Below are 15,357 nucleotides of genomic sequence, written 5' to 3'. Positions count from 1 at the left end.
ATAAGTGAAGTTTAGCATTACATGTCATATTAATCAGGCCAATCAATCAATTCAAAATTATTTATGGAAAGATACTTTAGAACTCACTTTTATCTTTTTCCAACTTTCTGAGATGAGGTGAAATAATTAATGTTGAATCTATCTCTTGTGAGACAGATGTAAAAAGTCTTATCTGTGAAAAACTGAGAGTTCCTTGGCATCTTTCTTACTTCTAAGATTAGGCATCTTTACTCAACATGCCATTACAAAAATCCCTGCCCTACCATTTTTGTCTACGCAATTAGCTTCTGCTTAGCATTCAAACCATACCTTTAAATTCATCAATATGAAAGCATACCTCTTAAATAAAGGGTGTCATGCATTCATCTCAAATTTTAAGGGCCCAACATGCAACATGGTCCCGTACAATGAAATTGAAATGAAACGTACTACACCATAGAAAGTAGCATACACAACTTTTTTTCTTTTAAGCAATTGAGAGTTGAATTTATGACTTTATCTCGGTTTGGCTTGAATTTGAATCGGATTAGGATTGAGTCATATTTCTTTTTATAAAATTATGAGTCTGACTTCTCTCAATGAGATTTGTACGATATAATATATTGGATTATTTTCCAATTTAATAAGAAGTTCAGTCCAAGTATTTATAAGTTCACCAAACAACGATCATGCCATTAATCTAGTACAAATTTACCCGCCAAACGAGAATATACATATAATTTAATTTTTTCATACATCATGTTTCACTTTGAACATCATTGTGGAGTTTCTATTCTAATAAAAAATAGTACATTACATTAATTAGCAGTTTTCAACTCTCTCCATTCAGCAACTACCATTAGTCCATGACCATGAAAAAACCTAACCCACCAAAATCTGTGAACCAGATGCGTAGTAGTGATTAGGTACTCAATATCTCACCAAACCAACTAATGACAACCACAAAAACAATCACCAAAAATATCACGACTTAAGTGTCACACAAATGCAAAGACGAAATAAACCCATTTTGGTTAATGATTTAGTTAAGTCCAATGTGATTAAAGTTTAATCAACAAGAATGGCCGGCAAATACCCATTTCTGGACAGTGTGACAGCTAGCTTAATTAGAGTATTGATTCATTTAATTAATTAATTATTTAATTTTGTCTCTAAGCAAAGTACCCTTTTTGGGTGTCTTTGCTTTTGGTAGTTTGAGCTTGCATGCCATGCCATTGAATTGGAGGAGAGGAGCTGCCTGCTGCCTGCTGCCTGCTTGCCTGTGGTTTTTGTTCACTCACAGCCATACAGCTGTGTGAAGTTGGAGAGCACGCCACACTACTATTTCCTATATTTTTAAAGCATACGACTTGAAGTGAAAACTGTCCACAGAAAAGTGGCCAAAATTTCAGAACATGCGAGCCAAAACTGACAAAACAAAACACTTCATTTTCAGTAGGACATGTATGAATGGATCAAAATATGTGTCAATATTTTGCTGTCGCATTGTGATTGGTGGTGGTTTTTTTGAACTCTTTTTTGAGTGGTACTTGTTGTATATACTCAAAACTGCAAAGAGGTCGATTTCTTCACTTCCGTAGACAAGAAAAGGATGTCCATATGAAGGATTACATGTCTAATTGGTAAGCTAAAAAGATCATAGATTGACTTGGATTGGCATTTGGAGGTTACATGTGTGTGGCTTGAAAATTAGTACCAAATACAACTGCTTAGGTTTAAAAGTTGATGTATTTTCTTTTCGTAGTGTCTTTTTAGATCAACAAGATAGCGAAGAAGATTTGAAAATAATTGAGGCTTTTTTAAATATTAAGAAGAAAAATGTAACTAGACGATTAGTTAATTGGTATTTTTATTTTTTAATATAAACTAAAACAAGCCTTATTGACCTTGTTATTTTCTTCATAAAATATACCCCTACTCTAGATGATTGGCAGAGTAGCCAATAAGGAGAATCTTTTTATATAAGAAGCAAATTCACACCATTAATTAAGTTAGTTAGCTCTGGTTTTTAGCATATGCTGAATAAATATAATGTGGAGAAGAATAATGGGAGAGGATATATGACAAGGTAACCTCCCCACTACATGTGCCAATGTCAATGATTATCTCCTCTCCCTCTTTCTAAGTGTGTATTTGGACATCTCAATTCCCACGCAATCTCTTTCACATGATTCACTTCCCACATTCACCTAAACGTGCACTTAGCAAACTCTCTTGCAAGTTAGTAGTGTGAAAGTAACACTCTCTTTGAACCCATTTCAAGTCTCCCATTTTCATCTATATATGTACAACCAAATCACAATTATTAGCATTTAGATAACTGTTCGTTGATACCTGATTATTCGTGTATAAATAACTGTTCTTCCATAAATACGTGTGTGAACGATTGACCTAACCTTTGATAATATAAAACTTGATTAGTGATGGGTTACATTCTTGACAATGTGACACATATAGAAAAGGAAATTCTTTGACATGGTAGAGAAAAGGAATACTAAAGAGGAACTCTCAAATGATGACGGAGAAATTGATTTGAAAAGCAGTGAGCTATCACAACAACAATACGTGAGGGGATTGTGGGTCCAAATGAAGTAGAGTTCACAGTACAGTGGAGTGGAGTGGAGCTTGGATAAGTTGAAGCTAGCCAAACCGAAAGTGTTTGTGGTATGAGTTAGAGTATCTTTCTAGGGAATATCAATGAATGTGGCATGGGGTGGACCCATGAGAGAGAGAGAGAGAGAGAGAGAGAGAGAGAGAGGATGATGATGATTGATGATCTCAAATATAGCTAAAGTGACTTGCAAAGTAAGGGATCATACATACACAGCAGTTGGGTAAATTAGGTACAACTGTTAGAGAGAGTGTTTATATATATTTGTTAGGCTTGGAACTAAAAAAACTTGATGAGGTGGACCACAAAATTAAAATAAAAAATATTGTTTTTGTTATTATATTAAGCTAAAAATGAAAAAGAAATGAGAGCGAGAGAGAAAGGTACAGGTGGATACATGTGGCATGGCAATTGCCAACTCTGCTTTGCTATCCATTACTTCTTGTCATTTAATGAAACAGACTGGGAAGTGAGAGGGAGAGCTTTTATTGGCTTTTTTTTAGCTTTATTGTAATAAAAATACACACCAAGGAGAGGAAGAACCTAATCCATGACTTTTGGTTGTGGTGGTGGTGGTGCCTAACCCTAGCCCTTTTGCCATCCCATGCCACCGCATTGCCTTGCCCTCACTCTCTCACTCCTCACACACAAACACACTCACACACACACACTCTCTCTCTCTCTCTCTCTCTCTCTCTCTCTCTCTCTCTCTCTCTCTCTCTTGGTGTTCTGTGTATAGCTCTCCCACTTAAAAAGAACATAGAAAAAGAAAGGAAAATTGTGAAAAGGAAAAGATGCCTCATCACTCACTTTTCGTGAATGAAAGGCAACCATGAACACTAACCACTTACTTACTCAAAGTATTCACACTTCAACAAATTAGATGAACCAACAAGAAAAATAAATAAACAACAAATTAAAGTGGAAAGAATTGATCAAAGAATTAATATTCCACAATTATACCCAATTGACAGTAAGTAATTAATTGAAAAATAATGCTTATAATTCACATTGATAATCTACTAATTAAGAATTTTTTTTTTTTTTTTCACTCACTCCATATCTCTCTCTCTCTCTCTCTCTCTCTCTCTCTCTCTCTCTCTCTCTTAATAATGACAATCCACCAAAGCAGGGGCGTTGAAGACAAGAGTTGTTTGTTGGGTAGGCACAAATTGAAACTTAGAGTCACGGTGTTGATGATGATGATGAAGCTGGTGGTGATGATGATCATTATCTTCTGGTGCAGGAAGGTTGAGATCCAGTGGAAGAACAGTTCTCTGCAGTTTGGTACTTGTGCCAATATTGCTAGGCAAAGCCGCCACATGATTAGTACTGTTGTTGGCTGCTGCTGCTGCTGCTCTGTGCCTTCTCATGTGTCCACCAAGAGCTTGCCCAGATGTGAACTCAGAGCCACAAATTGAACACTCATGAATTTTGGGCTTGCTTCCTATTTGGCTTGAAATTGCAGGAGGTGGGCTGCTCTTATATTTGATGAACTGCTTGCTTTGATCTTCAAATTCCTCAAAAGTGGAGGCTGGGATAAAATGGGCTGGCGCTGGCTTTTTATCCTCTGTGCTCATGGCCTTGGGCTTCTTGTGACTTGCTCTGTGGCCACCAAGTGCTTGAAATGAAGGGAAGCTTCTGTTACATGTTTTGCACTCATAGACAAAGAAACCAGCCTTGCCCATGTTACTGGTTTGTTCTAGTCTTTGCTCAAAGATCTGCTTTGGGTTAACAGTCACATGATCTCCTTGAGCCAAGAGAATTAGGCAATTTGCCATGTCCTCTTCTTCCTCAGTACTCTCATAGATCTCACCAGAAGTTGTGGGCGATGTAAACGAATTACCATAATAATTATACTCATGATCTCCTCCCATAGCACCACCACCACCACAGGCGCTTGATGAGCTAGACGTCCCCGCAGCCACGACGCCGTTCGGGGACAGAGGCCTCGGGCGCTTGGTGCGCTTGCCTTTGATCATGATCATCTGGGATGCTTGATCACTGCTCAAAACCAATTCTTCTTGGCCTTCCATACTCGCAGACCAAAACCCAGAACTTGATTCTGACCAAGAGCTTAGCTTAGAGAGAAAAATAAAGAAAGAGAGAGGTGTTTGATGAAAGAAATGAAAGGTGTTTGATGAGAAGTAAGAAAGGCAAAGGCTGAGAGAGAGAGAGAGAGAGAGAGAGAGAGAGAGAGAGAGAGAGCAAGGAAGGGAAGCAAGGAAAGAAGAGTGAGTGTGGTTGTTATATATAGTGAATGGTAAGAAAGTTTTGTGGGGTCAAAAGCCGCCCCTCCGCTCACAGTTAACCATAAATTAGTCTGCCACCAAAATCTTCCTTGCGTTTCCAACCTTCGAAGTGTTACTACCAAGAAAAGTTTGTTCTACTTTCACGCGAATATATTGTACGTCAACATTTATTTCAATTGGAGTCATGTGTTATCTCCTCTAGCATCAGGAGAGGGCTAGAGAGGAAAAGGGAGAGACATTTTTACTCACTATATTTTTTACCACATCGCTTATAGAAGTCATCAGATCTATACGAACAAGACTCGTTTAACGTAATCAGGTTAAAGTAAATAGTAAATAAGGTAAATGTAGAATATACTACTTGGCTAAGTATTAAAAGGGTAGATAGATTTTTTAATGATTAGGTGCTTGGTTTGTTGTTTTGTAGCTAAACTAAAAGAGATGACTCGTTGGAGTGCATGGCAAAAAGGTTGCTTTCTATTATTGTTTACACAATAATACTATTGTAGAGTGTTAATATAGTTTGTTATAGTGTAATGATATTATTGTAGAGAGAGAGAGAGAGAGAGAGAGAGGAAATGAAAATAGAAAATTAGAATGGAAACAGTTCAAGAAATGGTTGGTACAAACGTTTGGAGTCGGTTTCACACACTCTCTTTCTCACATAGTAAGCCAACAAAAGTCACGAATAAACACACCCATTAAAGCAAAGGAGAATGGCACGTTAAAAGCATGGCTACACCTCATTCACTTCATGTCTTCTTAAAGAAAAGTACCACTACTTCTCATCTATTGAGTAATGGGAGGAGATTCGGGTGGCTTTCAAGCAAACCCCATACAACTTTTTTTCTGTCAACTATTCTTTCTTTCTTTGCTCACTTGCTCTCTCTCTCTCTCTCTCTCTCTCTCTCTCTCTCATCTAAAGCTCGTGCCAATAAGCTCTCTCTCTCTCTTTCCCTCTCTCTCATCTAAGCATATCTTTGGGTTTGCAGGGCACCAATTAAGCCACCACAGTGCCCAGCCTAGCAAGCAAAAGAAAGGGACATCATTCAAGCACTGTGAACAAGTCAAGTAGGCTTTGGTTAAGTGATAAGTAGGGTATGTTTACCATACAATACAAGTATATATGCACACGGGCATTTGGTGACTAATTATCCTCATCATCATCTTGTTTAAAAGCAAGTTGACACTTGCAGCTAATTAATTTGTGATGCCTCGACGCTAACCGTATTTTAGCATTTATTCTGATGCCATACATTAATAAAGCAAAGTCAAAATTTGCTAATTTAGTAAATTCAATACATTAATAATGCCTAATTACCTCATAACGGAGACTAATTAAGCATCCCATGCCAAATTAGGTTGACCTAAATCACCAACCTAGTTATTTTTATCTTGCACAAGATCATGAGCATCTTCATTACCATTTTCGTTATCGTCTAAACTTTTTTTTCACATTACTTAGTAGTCATATCTCATTAATCTTCAAATCCATCAAAATTTTAACTTTTTTTAAGGTTGAAGTAATCATTCAATTTATATGTCTCTCTCTCTATATATACATATTGGAACTGAATTTGCAAATTGATGTTGAAAAGATCAATTTCCCAATACAGTTTCACACATGACATTATTAAACAAAAAATAGGATGAAATGCGTGAAAAGTAAATTAAGAGTGACCCATTTTAAAGGCAAATTGATGAAAAAACCTTTTATTATTCATCGAAAATATTGTACATGTGTTCCTCTATTTATTCAGATCATGAAAAAAATAGATAATGCTATATTGACTTATTAACTTGTTAACGTTTTTAATACGGCGCTCCATATCCACGTATATAAACACTATAAGTTGAAATTTGTTAATTGCTCTGCGAATGCGATTGTTGAGAGGGAAAGAGAGAGCTTGAGAAGAAGTGGAGTGAGTCAGTCGGCATTAGAAAACAGAGATGGACTAACATTTAAAAGGAAATATGGGAGCTATTTCGCTATAAAACTCGGTTGCTTTTGCAACTTACAACCTCAAAGTATCTATTTTTCGTTTTTTTTTTTTTAAAAAAAGGGGACCTATCTAGAAAAAGAAAAAGAAAATTTGAGGCCATGTTGACGGGGCACCTGTTGCACACTGATTGAGACTCAGAAAGGGTAGGAGATTAAAGAAATTAAATTGCAATATATATTATATTGGTTATTATGCTATTATATATATACAGTCCCCTTCTATTGAGGGATCCCTCCAATAAAATTATTTGAGGGACGCCCTTTAGGGTACCATACAATTTTTTTCCCAATGATCCAAACCATCTATTTTTTAGGTCTTCATTCATAGATCATCCTTACAAAAAATTAGACAAATCAAAAACCGTTTCGACATCCAATTGTGTCTTACAAAATCAATGAACACGGTGCTTCAAGAAAATGCTAAAATTTCAATAACTTAATTGAGTGGTCAAATGATATCGGATTCAAGTGGTTTTTTGTAGAGATGATCTTTGAATGAGTATCTACAAAATAGACGTTTGGATTAGTGAAATACAATCCGAAGTGGGGCCTACAAGGGGTGTCCCTCAAATAAGCTTATTATGCTATTTTATATATATATATATATATTATTTGTATTGACTTTTAAATGGTTTTCTTATAAAAATATTCATTCAAACCTCTAAAACCAAAATGTAAAGAAAGTCTCAGAATAACTAACGAAGTTTTAGGTAACTTCTTCACGACTTCATCATCTAGTGTGGTTCATGTACCGTTGACCCACTTTATTATTTTTTCTTTTTTCCTAAGCAGCCACCCATTCATCATCCGCTACATTATTTGTTTGGTGTGCATTATTCTTTGCCATTTGTTTTTTCCCCCAATCACTAGAGTGCATTCATTTTAGATCCATGTATTTTTAAATTTAACTAGAAGAATGGTAGTTTTGGCATATGTGATTTTTTGAGTATAAGTGATAGTCTAAACTATAGGGGAGGGGGTTTCTCTCTCACACACACAACTGATGCCACGGAGGTTCGAGCATGAGACCTCTAATCTACAAGTCAAGACCCTTTTTTCATTGGGTTAGACCCCGTTAACAAGTCCACAAATTGTATATGTACATACATACTGTCTTTACAAAAATTATGAAATTTATTTTCTCGCAGTTAGATATCTGAATAATTTTATATTGGTTCATTTGTTTCTTTTTGTAATAGAGACTTTTCAATTATTAATTTTCTAAGTGGATAAATCATAATTCGCTGTAGCTCCACAAAGAATCTGTATTTTTCTTAAGATAAATGAATATTTAAAATAAAAAAAGCATAGTAAATAAAAAGATTAATTATATATTATAATTAATTATCAGGGCATCAGTTATCAGTGTGAAACACTTTCAGTTGTAGCAGTGGAATAAAGAATCTATCTAACCGACAAGCGCCATTAACGGATTTAAGCATATGCCTTTCTTCAACAGAATAACAAAAATTAAGATCGTGGCTTGTAACAATATATATTCGAATTTCGTTGTTTTTTTCTTTGATTTTAATTTTATTTTCTATTTGTGTGTAAGATCAACTAAGGATCCATGGACATGATCAAAGAAGTGGGTGCACCTATTCCTACGGTACAAGCCATCCTCTTCAAAAGTCCATATAGGTTTTGGATCTATCCCCTCCGTTACGTAGAAAAAAAGATAAGGGAGAACAAATTGATAAAGAAATATTTTTAGTTTTGTATGTTTTTTTCCCCGAAAAATTGGGGTACAAGTCATCAAACACCATGTATTCCAAAGTCAACACAAGATGTTTGGAAGTTATTCTTGAGATTTTTCAAAAAAAAAATTTTCTCTTTTGAATTACTTTGCAAGATTTCAAAGTTACGGACATGTTGCTCATTACTAATTGGTAATCACATACATAGTTTAGAAAATGTAGAATTTTATCATTAAATGTCTCGGTATTATTGATAGTGAAACCACTCAACTGTGAAAAAAAATAATAATAAATTGTTAAATCACAGACTCTTATGTTCGTCAAACTATCAAGTTAACAACTCATGTTATAGGGAATCATTGAGCCTGTTTTTTTCCTTGTATACACCCCAGATTGATGGTCGCGTGCCACTTTTCATCTCTTTAAATATCTAGAAGGCTAAGATTCTCTTTAAATATAAAAATAATTCTTCTTTGTTGTTCATATGACATCTATTAATCCATGCGTCACCAAAAACCAAGATTTACTTGACGATTGAAGTGAGGATGAGGTCCATGTGTAAGAATTCGTAACTTTAAGATTTTAATTTGCCAATATTAAAAAGATATTGACCAAAATTAACCTCAAACCACAGATTTACAAAATGTGATTGACCAACCCAAAAAAAATTATGCATACAAGGAGATGCTTATTGCAGATGAAATCTAAATTAAGTAAGAAGAGGAGAGTAGTGGGACGACATTGAGGAGGCAAAGGAAGGCAGATATTCTTGGCGTAACAGATGGATGTGTGGTTATTAGTCGTGTGAGGCACGTAAGTGAAGTAGTAGTTGTAGTAGTAGTAGTGTGTGATGCTGCCAAGTGCTGCTGCTGTTGCTGTTGCTTTTAAAGCATAAAGTATAAGGGTATGTGGTGTACCAAAAATATAAGATATTCTTCTTCTTCTTCTTCTTTGTGCGTATCTGTACTCGGATTAATTCAGAAAAAAAGATTACGACAAAAGAGGGAATATTGGATGAGAATAATGCCTAGGGTCCTATGCCTGAAATTTGCTATAATAATCCCATCATTTATCAGAGAAGCAGAAAATCACTTTGACTACAACTTTACTCTTTTTTCTTTAGAATCTCATTAGTCATTAAGCTTCTTTTTCTTACCTAAGCACAACACTCAAGCAATTTATAACCCTATTATATAGTGTAAAATACGTCCATATCTTGCTTTATAAGGCATGTTTGGGGTCCTAACTTATATGTAAAGCCAAGATATACTTTTTTTCAATCGTATAACTCAACTAGCTCGATCACTTAACTAAAGGGAAACTTCTAACTCAAGTGGTAAAACATATACTCTCGTACACTGGCGGCAAAGTGTAAAAGGCCAAACTCTTGTTCGAGTGTGACATGTTCAATTTATATTATTTTCGGTACAAATATTCAATTTATATATAGTTTCCGAACATGCCATAAGGCATTTTGAAATTTCAGAATTTCATAAAAGCATTTTGATTCTGATTCCAAAATTCAAAAAAGAAATGGAAGACATTCATTGTCCAAATTTGTTTATAAAAAAACATTTTCAGGTTGAATTTCCCTAGCCATGTGTATTGAAAAGGTACCATGTCATAATCTCCACGCAAAAAGTATCAGAAAAAAGAGCTAATAAGCTCTAGTTTGAGTGGTCAAAGAAAGCTCCCTCAGAAAATATAAATAGGAATAATATTAGCATGGGACAAATTTATCCTAATTTATACTTGGTGATTGTAACTTGTTGTGCACGTTGAGTTGGAGGGAGAAAGTGGGGACCCTAAGATATATATAAGCCAATTCATATGTAGTTTTGCGGATTGAGTACTTTACTTAGTCTCTGGGGTTGGAGGCTTCAAACTCACTCCACTTTTTTCAACAGTTGAGATGTCACTGCTTGGGGAGAGAGTGAGAAGCTTGTGACTTGTGAGCCACTCATGGTCATGAGAGCTAAGTGTTTTGCAACCAAGCTCGTCCTCATAAAATAATCAAAAGCTAACAAACCACGCTAGATCTGCTTTTTTTGGTAGTTTTTTTTTCTTTGTTTCTTGGTTGTCAGTGAACTGACTAACTGTCTTTGCAATTTGAAAATTGTTATTAATAAGATGTTACCAAAATAAAAATAAAAATTGTTATTAAAGATAATGCAAACAAAGTGATGCCTAAAGTCTTCATGATATTTTGGTAGGTAGTACACCATGCTTGGACACTGACAGACTAAGCAAACCACATACACTACTACTACTGCTAGCTGCGAGCCTAATTACAAGAAGAAACCAAATTTATACACCTAATTATCCTACAAGTCAAGTTCTCCATATGTAAACACAGATATACCTTCAGCATCACCAAATAAATCTTAAACTTCACATCTGCGCATCTCTTCCACTTTTACCACTACCACCTAACTCCTCGTCACATAACCCACCATGCTCCCTCCTTTTGAAATCTGTCATTTATTATAAGGAACAAAGAAAATAATTTTGCTTTCCCTAAACTTGACATCTAATAATTCAAATTGATCCAGCACAGACTACATGCCATTACTGTTAATCAAATCAATCGTTTTTCACTGGAACTACAGTTAAAAAAGGCAAGGCTTTCTGAAATTTTTGATCATGTCTTTATACATTTTTAGTCTTATTATTTATAAAATCGATGCCTAATATATTAACAACATTGGTTTTTAGGTTCGTCAATGCCTATGTGGTGTGGTGTAAAGTAAAATTTGGCATAGTGTCTTAATGTTCAATTTGACAGTGCACGTTTTTTATGACATGATAATTCACGCTCTTAATGTTCAAATTGACAATATACCAATGTACGCGTTTAAGTTTAACTAACTGTTAGGCAACATAACATATTTTTATCATGAACTTTTTCTTATAATATGACCAAACTTAACTAATTCGGGCACAGTACTGCTATCACAAATTCAGCCCCACTACTCATGCCTTAATTATATATTTAGGTAGCAGATAAACGATTCTCAGGCACAGAAAAGTTCATGTGGCTAGTTGAGCGAGGCACGATAATGTAAGAGAGCAAAATGAAGCCATTAATTTCGTGTTTGGTGATGTGGAATTGGATGGTTGTTGTGGGTCGTGGAGGAAACCAAAGCATTCTCACCTTTTTACATATAATTTTCGGCTCGAGTGGATAAATATTTCTTAATTTTATTTGAAGGGTGTTCACCTGTTCCTCCTCCCCGATTATCGGCCAAAAAAGAACATAAAAAGAAAACTTCCCCCTCAATTATCTCCTCTGACCTTATAGATCACATATATTTTAACCTACTTTGAAACGTTACCCATTTAATTTCTATCTCTCTCCCTCTTAAGCAATGTCCAATGACCCCTCCACTTCCTCCACCCTAGAAGATGATCAAGACACCATCAATTCCACCACCATCACACCATCCTCAACAACTACCACTTCAGTCTCAGCCTCAGCTTCATCACATAACTCATCCCTCTCCAAATCCCAATCAGCAATCCAATCCCTCTCAACCATTCTCCCCTCTCTCCCTCCTTCCCTCTTCTCCTCCTCCAACCCTGCCCGCTCCCTCCTCCATGACCACCACACAGCCTCCCACATCTCCTCCCTTCTCCGCCAACCCGACTCCGGTGCAGGCGACAACAACCTCTGCCGCTGGCTCTACGACACCTTCCAATCCTCCGATCCCGACCTCCAACTCCTCGTCCTTCGCTTCCTTCCCCTCATCGCGGGCATCTACATCTCCCGTGTGGCACTCCGTGTACCCCTAGCCGGCTTTGAGGCCGTCCTCTTAGCCCTCTACGCCCACGAAACCGCAACACGTTCTGGCCACTCCATAACCGTCAGTGTCCCGACCTGTCTCATCCCAGTCTCTACCATGAAACCAAAGCACCCGCTAAAAACAACTCCACAGACCTAAATTTGGCTGTCATATCTCCAAGTTTGGAACCCTACGGTACAGTGAGGTCCACAAGGAGGGCTAGGATTGTTGGGGTTGCACTAGAGTTGTACTACAGCAAGATACATGAAATGCCAGTGCTGTCGAAGATCGAATTTTGCCAGTTTTGTAAGCTTTCGGCTGGCCAAGACGGTGAAATGTACAAGGAGATGACTGGTAGTAGCTGTAGCAATAGGAATGAATGCAAAGAAGAGGATGGGAATGGAGAAAAGGAGGGGAGGGTTCCTCTGCCATGGGAATTGATGCAACCGGTTTTGAGGATATTGGGTCACTGCCTTTTGTGTCCAAACCAAAACAAGGAGTTGGTTGATAAGGGCAGTGAGGCTTGTAGGAGTTTGTATGCCAGGTCTATGCATGATATCAATCCCAACGCTATTTTGGCCACTGGGAGTCTTCTTAGGCTAACCAAGCAAACATTGGACTCCAAGGATGATTTTGATCCAACTGAGATTCCTAAATCTTGAGTTATTAGTATCTAGTGTTGGCGTGACTTGTGGATATTGACTTACTTTCCTTACACACCAAGAATTCCTATTCTTACTGCAAATAGATTTAGGAATTTATTATTTACTTGCCCATTCAGGTTTCGTTGTATTATAAATATAACCTCCTACAAGGAGAAGAATACACAGAAAATTCCCACAAACAAATATTCTCTCAATAGTTTTAATATTTTAGCATGGTATCAGAGCCAGGTTCGATCTAGGGACCTGTGCTTGTGTTCTTCTTGAAATTTAAGTGCTCTTCTCCCCCCTTGAGAGGGGGGGAGGGGGAGTGAAAGGGATATGTTTATTGACCTATCCCAATTACCTTGACATATTTTCATGAAGATGTTGCTTATTTCTTGACTCCGACGACCCCTTCTCTTCAAGGGGAGAGGAGGATTGAAGAGAAGTTGTGTATGAGTGAATTAGCTAAAGTTTATATGGAAGAATTTATTGTTGCCATTGTCTCTACTGCCGTGCTCATGGGGTTTCGGTGTTCTGCCTTACCTATTGCCGTGCTCACAGGGTTTCTGTGTTCTGCCTTACCAATTGCTGTGCTCACACAGTTTCTGTGTTCTGCCTTACCTACTGCCGTGCTCACAGGGTTTCTGTGTTCTGCCTTATCTACAGCCGTGCTCACAGGATTTCTGTGTTTTGCTATGTGCCCTATTTTTTAGGGTTTGCTCTTGTGTTTCCGCTGTGAACTTTGTTTTAGTTTGTCACTTGTTTCACTCGTGGTTGACTAAAAGATCTTCTCTACAATTGGTGTTTCTCAAGTATGGTGTCCTGTGACTCGCTTGTCAAGTTGGGCCTGCGAAATATCTTTGCCCAACTTGAGGGGGAGTGTTGACGAGTCCTTATTTCATTAGAATTTTGGTTACTTACCAATTATATTTTGTCCTATTGTAATAGAGATTATTTTATTTAGTGTTATGGGGGTTGATGATTTTTTTAACCCTCATAGAGGTAGCACCACCGACTCATTCTCTCATTCTCCACCAACCATCGTTGAGTTGAGTGCCCAGATGGCTCCGCTCCTACAGATGCAGACTTTTACCCCGAACCTAATCCAGAATCAGGATCCTCTTTTGACGACCCCGACCCCGACTCCGACTATGACGACAACGACCCCGACCCCGACTCCGAAGACGACCCCGACCTCGACCCCGACTCCGAAGACGACCCCGACCCCGACTCCGAAGACGACCTCGACCCCGACCCCGACCCCGACTCCGTAGACGACCCCGACCCCCACTCCGATGATGACCCCAACCTCGAATTTGGCTCTGATTCAGACCCTGATCCCGATTTCAACTCTGACTCCGGCCTCGACTCAGGCTCATATTCCGATCCCAATTCCTACTCAACTGTATCCTATGCATCTTCCGCTGCACAGATTATGACTTCTCGACTAACGACCCCGACACATGGACCAGATTGCGCATTTTGTGAAATCCGAGGATCAATTGGCGGATATTTTGACAAATGCGATTTCCAGTAAAGCATTCCACAATTCACTAGATCAGTTGGGCATTGACGACATCTATGCACCAACTGAGGGGGAGTGTTGGCGTGACTTGTGGATATTGACTTACTTTCCTTACATACCAAGAATTCCTATTATAATTGTAATTGATTTACTTTAATTCCTGATTTCCTACTGCAAATAGATTTAGGAATTTATTATTTACTTGCCCATTCAGGTTTCGTTGTATTATAAATATAACCTCCTACAAGGAGAAGAATACACAGAAAATTCCCACAAACAAATATTCTCTCAATAGTTTTAATATTTTAGCATCTAGGTTCTCATTCTCCTCCTGATAATCAACAAATTATAAGTTTAGTTAATTTTTAAAACTTTATTCTAAGATAATATTAAATCCCAAGTTTATTTCCCCCATCCAAATGCACCATTATAGTCTTACCCTCTTTTCCAGGGTTTTAATCGGTTTTTCTATATATACATATTTTGAGCTCACTTTGTGGACCACAACAAGATTGGTGGAATAATATGGGAAAATGATTTATGTTGACTTCTTATATTCAATTCTTACATGTTTTGGGTTCATTGTAATTATATTTGTTGATGTGTTCTTTTTATTTATATATAAGCGATAGTCTAAATTATTCTAATCCTTGTAATTATATTGAAATGATTGTTGATGTGTTTCTTTTTTGAAGTCATCTTCTAACCTTTACCAGCTACCTCCTCTCCTATATATTTTCAGCAATTCCATTTTCCCTCAATCAGTTTTGGAATTTCGATCCCTTAACCCACATATCTTCTCACTAAGCCGAATTGGTCCTAACAAGTTCTTACGAATTCA

At 37.2% G+C, this 15,357-nt stretch overlaps 1 protein-coding gene and 1 pseudogene across 1 annotated transcript; one reads left to right on the top strand and one right to left on the bottom strand.

The window, feature by feature from the left end:
- Nucleotides 3,528-4,837, bottom strand: LOC18773662 (zinc finger protein ZAT5). The gene has a single exon (XM_020567309.1). The coding sequence runs from the start codon at nucleotides 4,645-4,647 to the stop codon at nucleotides 3,718-3,720; it is 930 nt and encodes a 309-aa protein (XP_020422898.1). The 5' UTR covers nucleotides 4,648-4,837; the 3' UTR covers nucleotides 3,528-3,717.
- On the top strand, nucleotides 11,662-13,067 carry LOC18773909 (annotated as a pseudogene).

Source organism: Prunus persica, chromosome G6 (assembly GCF_000346465.2).
Source record: "Prunus persica cultivar Lovell chromosome G6, Prunus_persica_NCBIv2, whole genome shotgun sequence".
NCBI classification, from domain to species: Eukaryota; Viridiplantae; Streptophyta; class Magnoliopsida; order Rosales; family Rosaceae; genus Prunus; species Prunus persica.
This window is presented reverse-complemented; position numbering and strand designations above follow the sequence as displayed.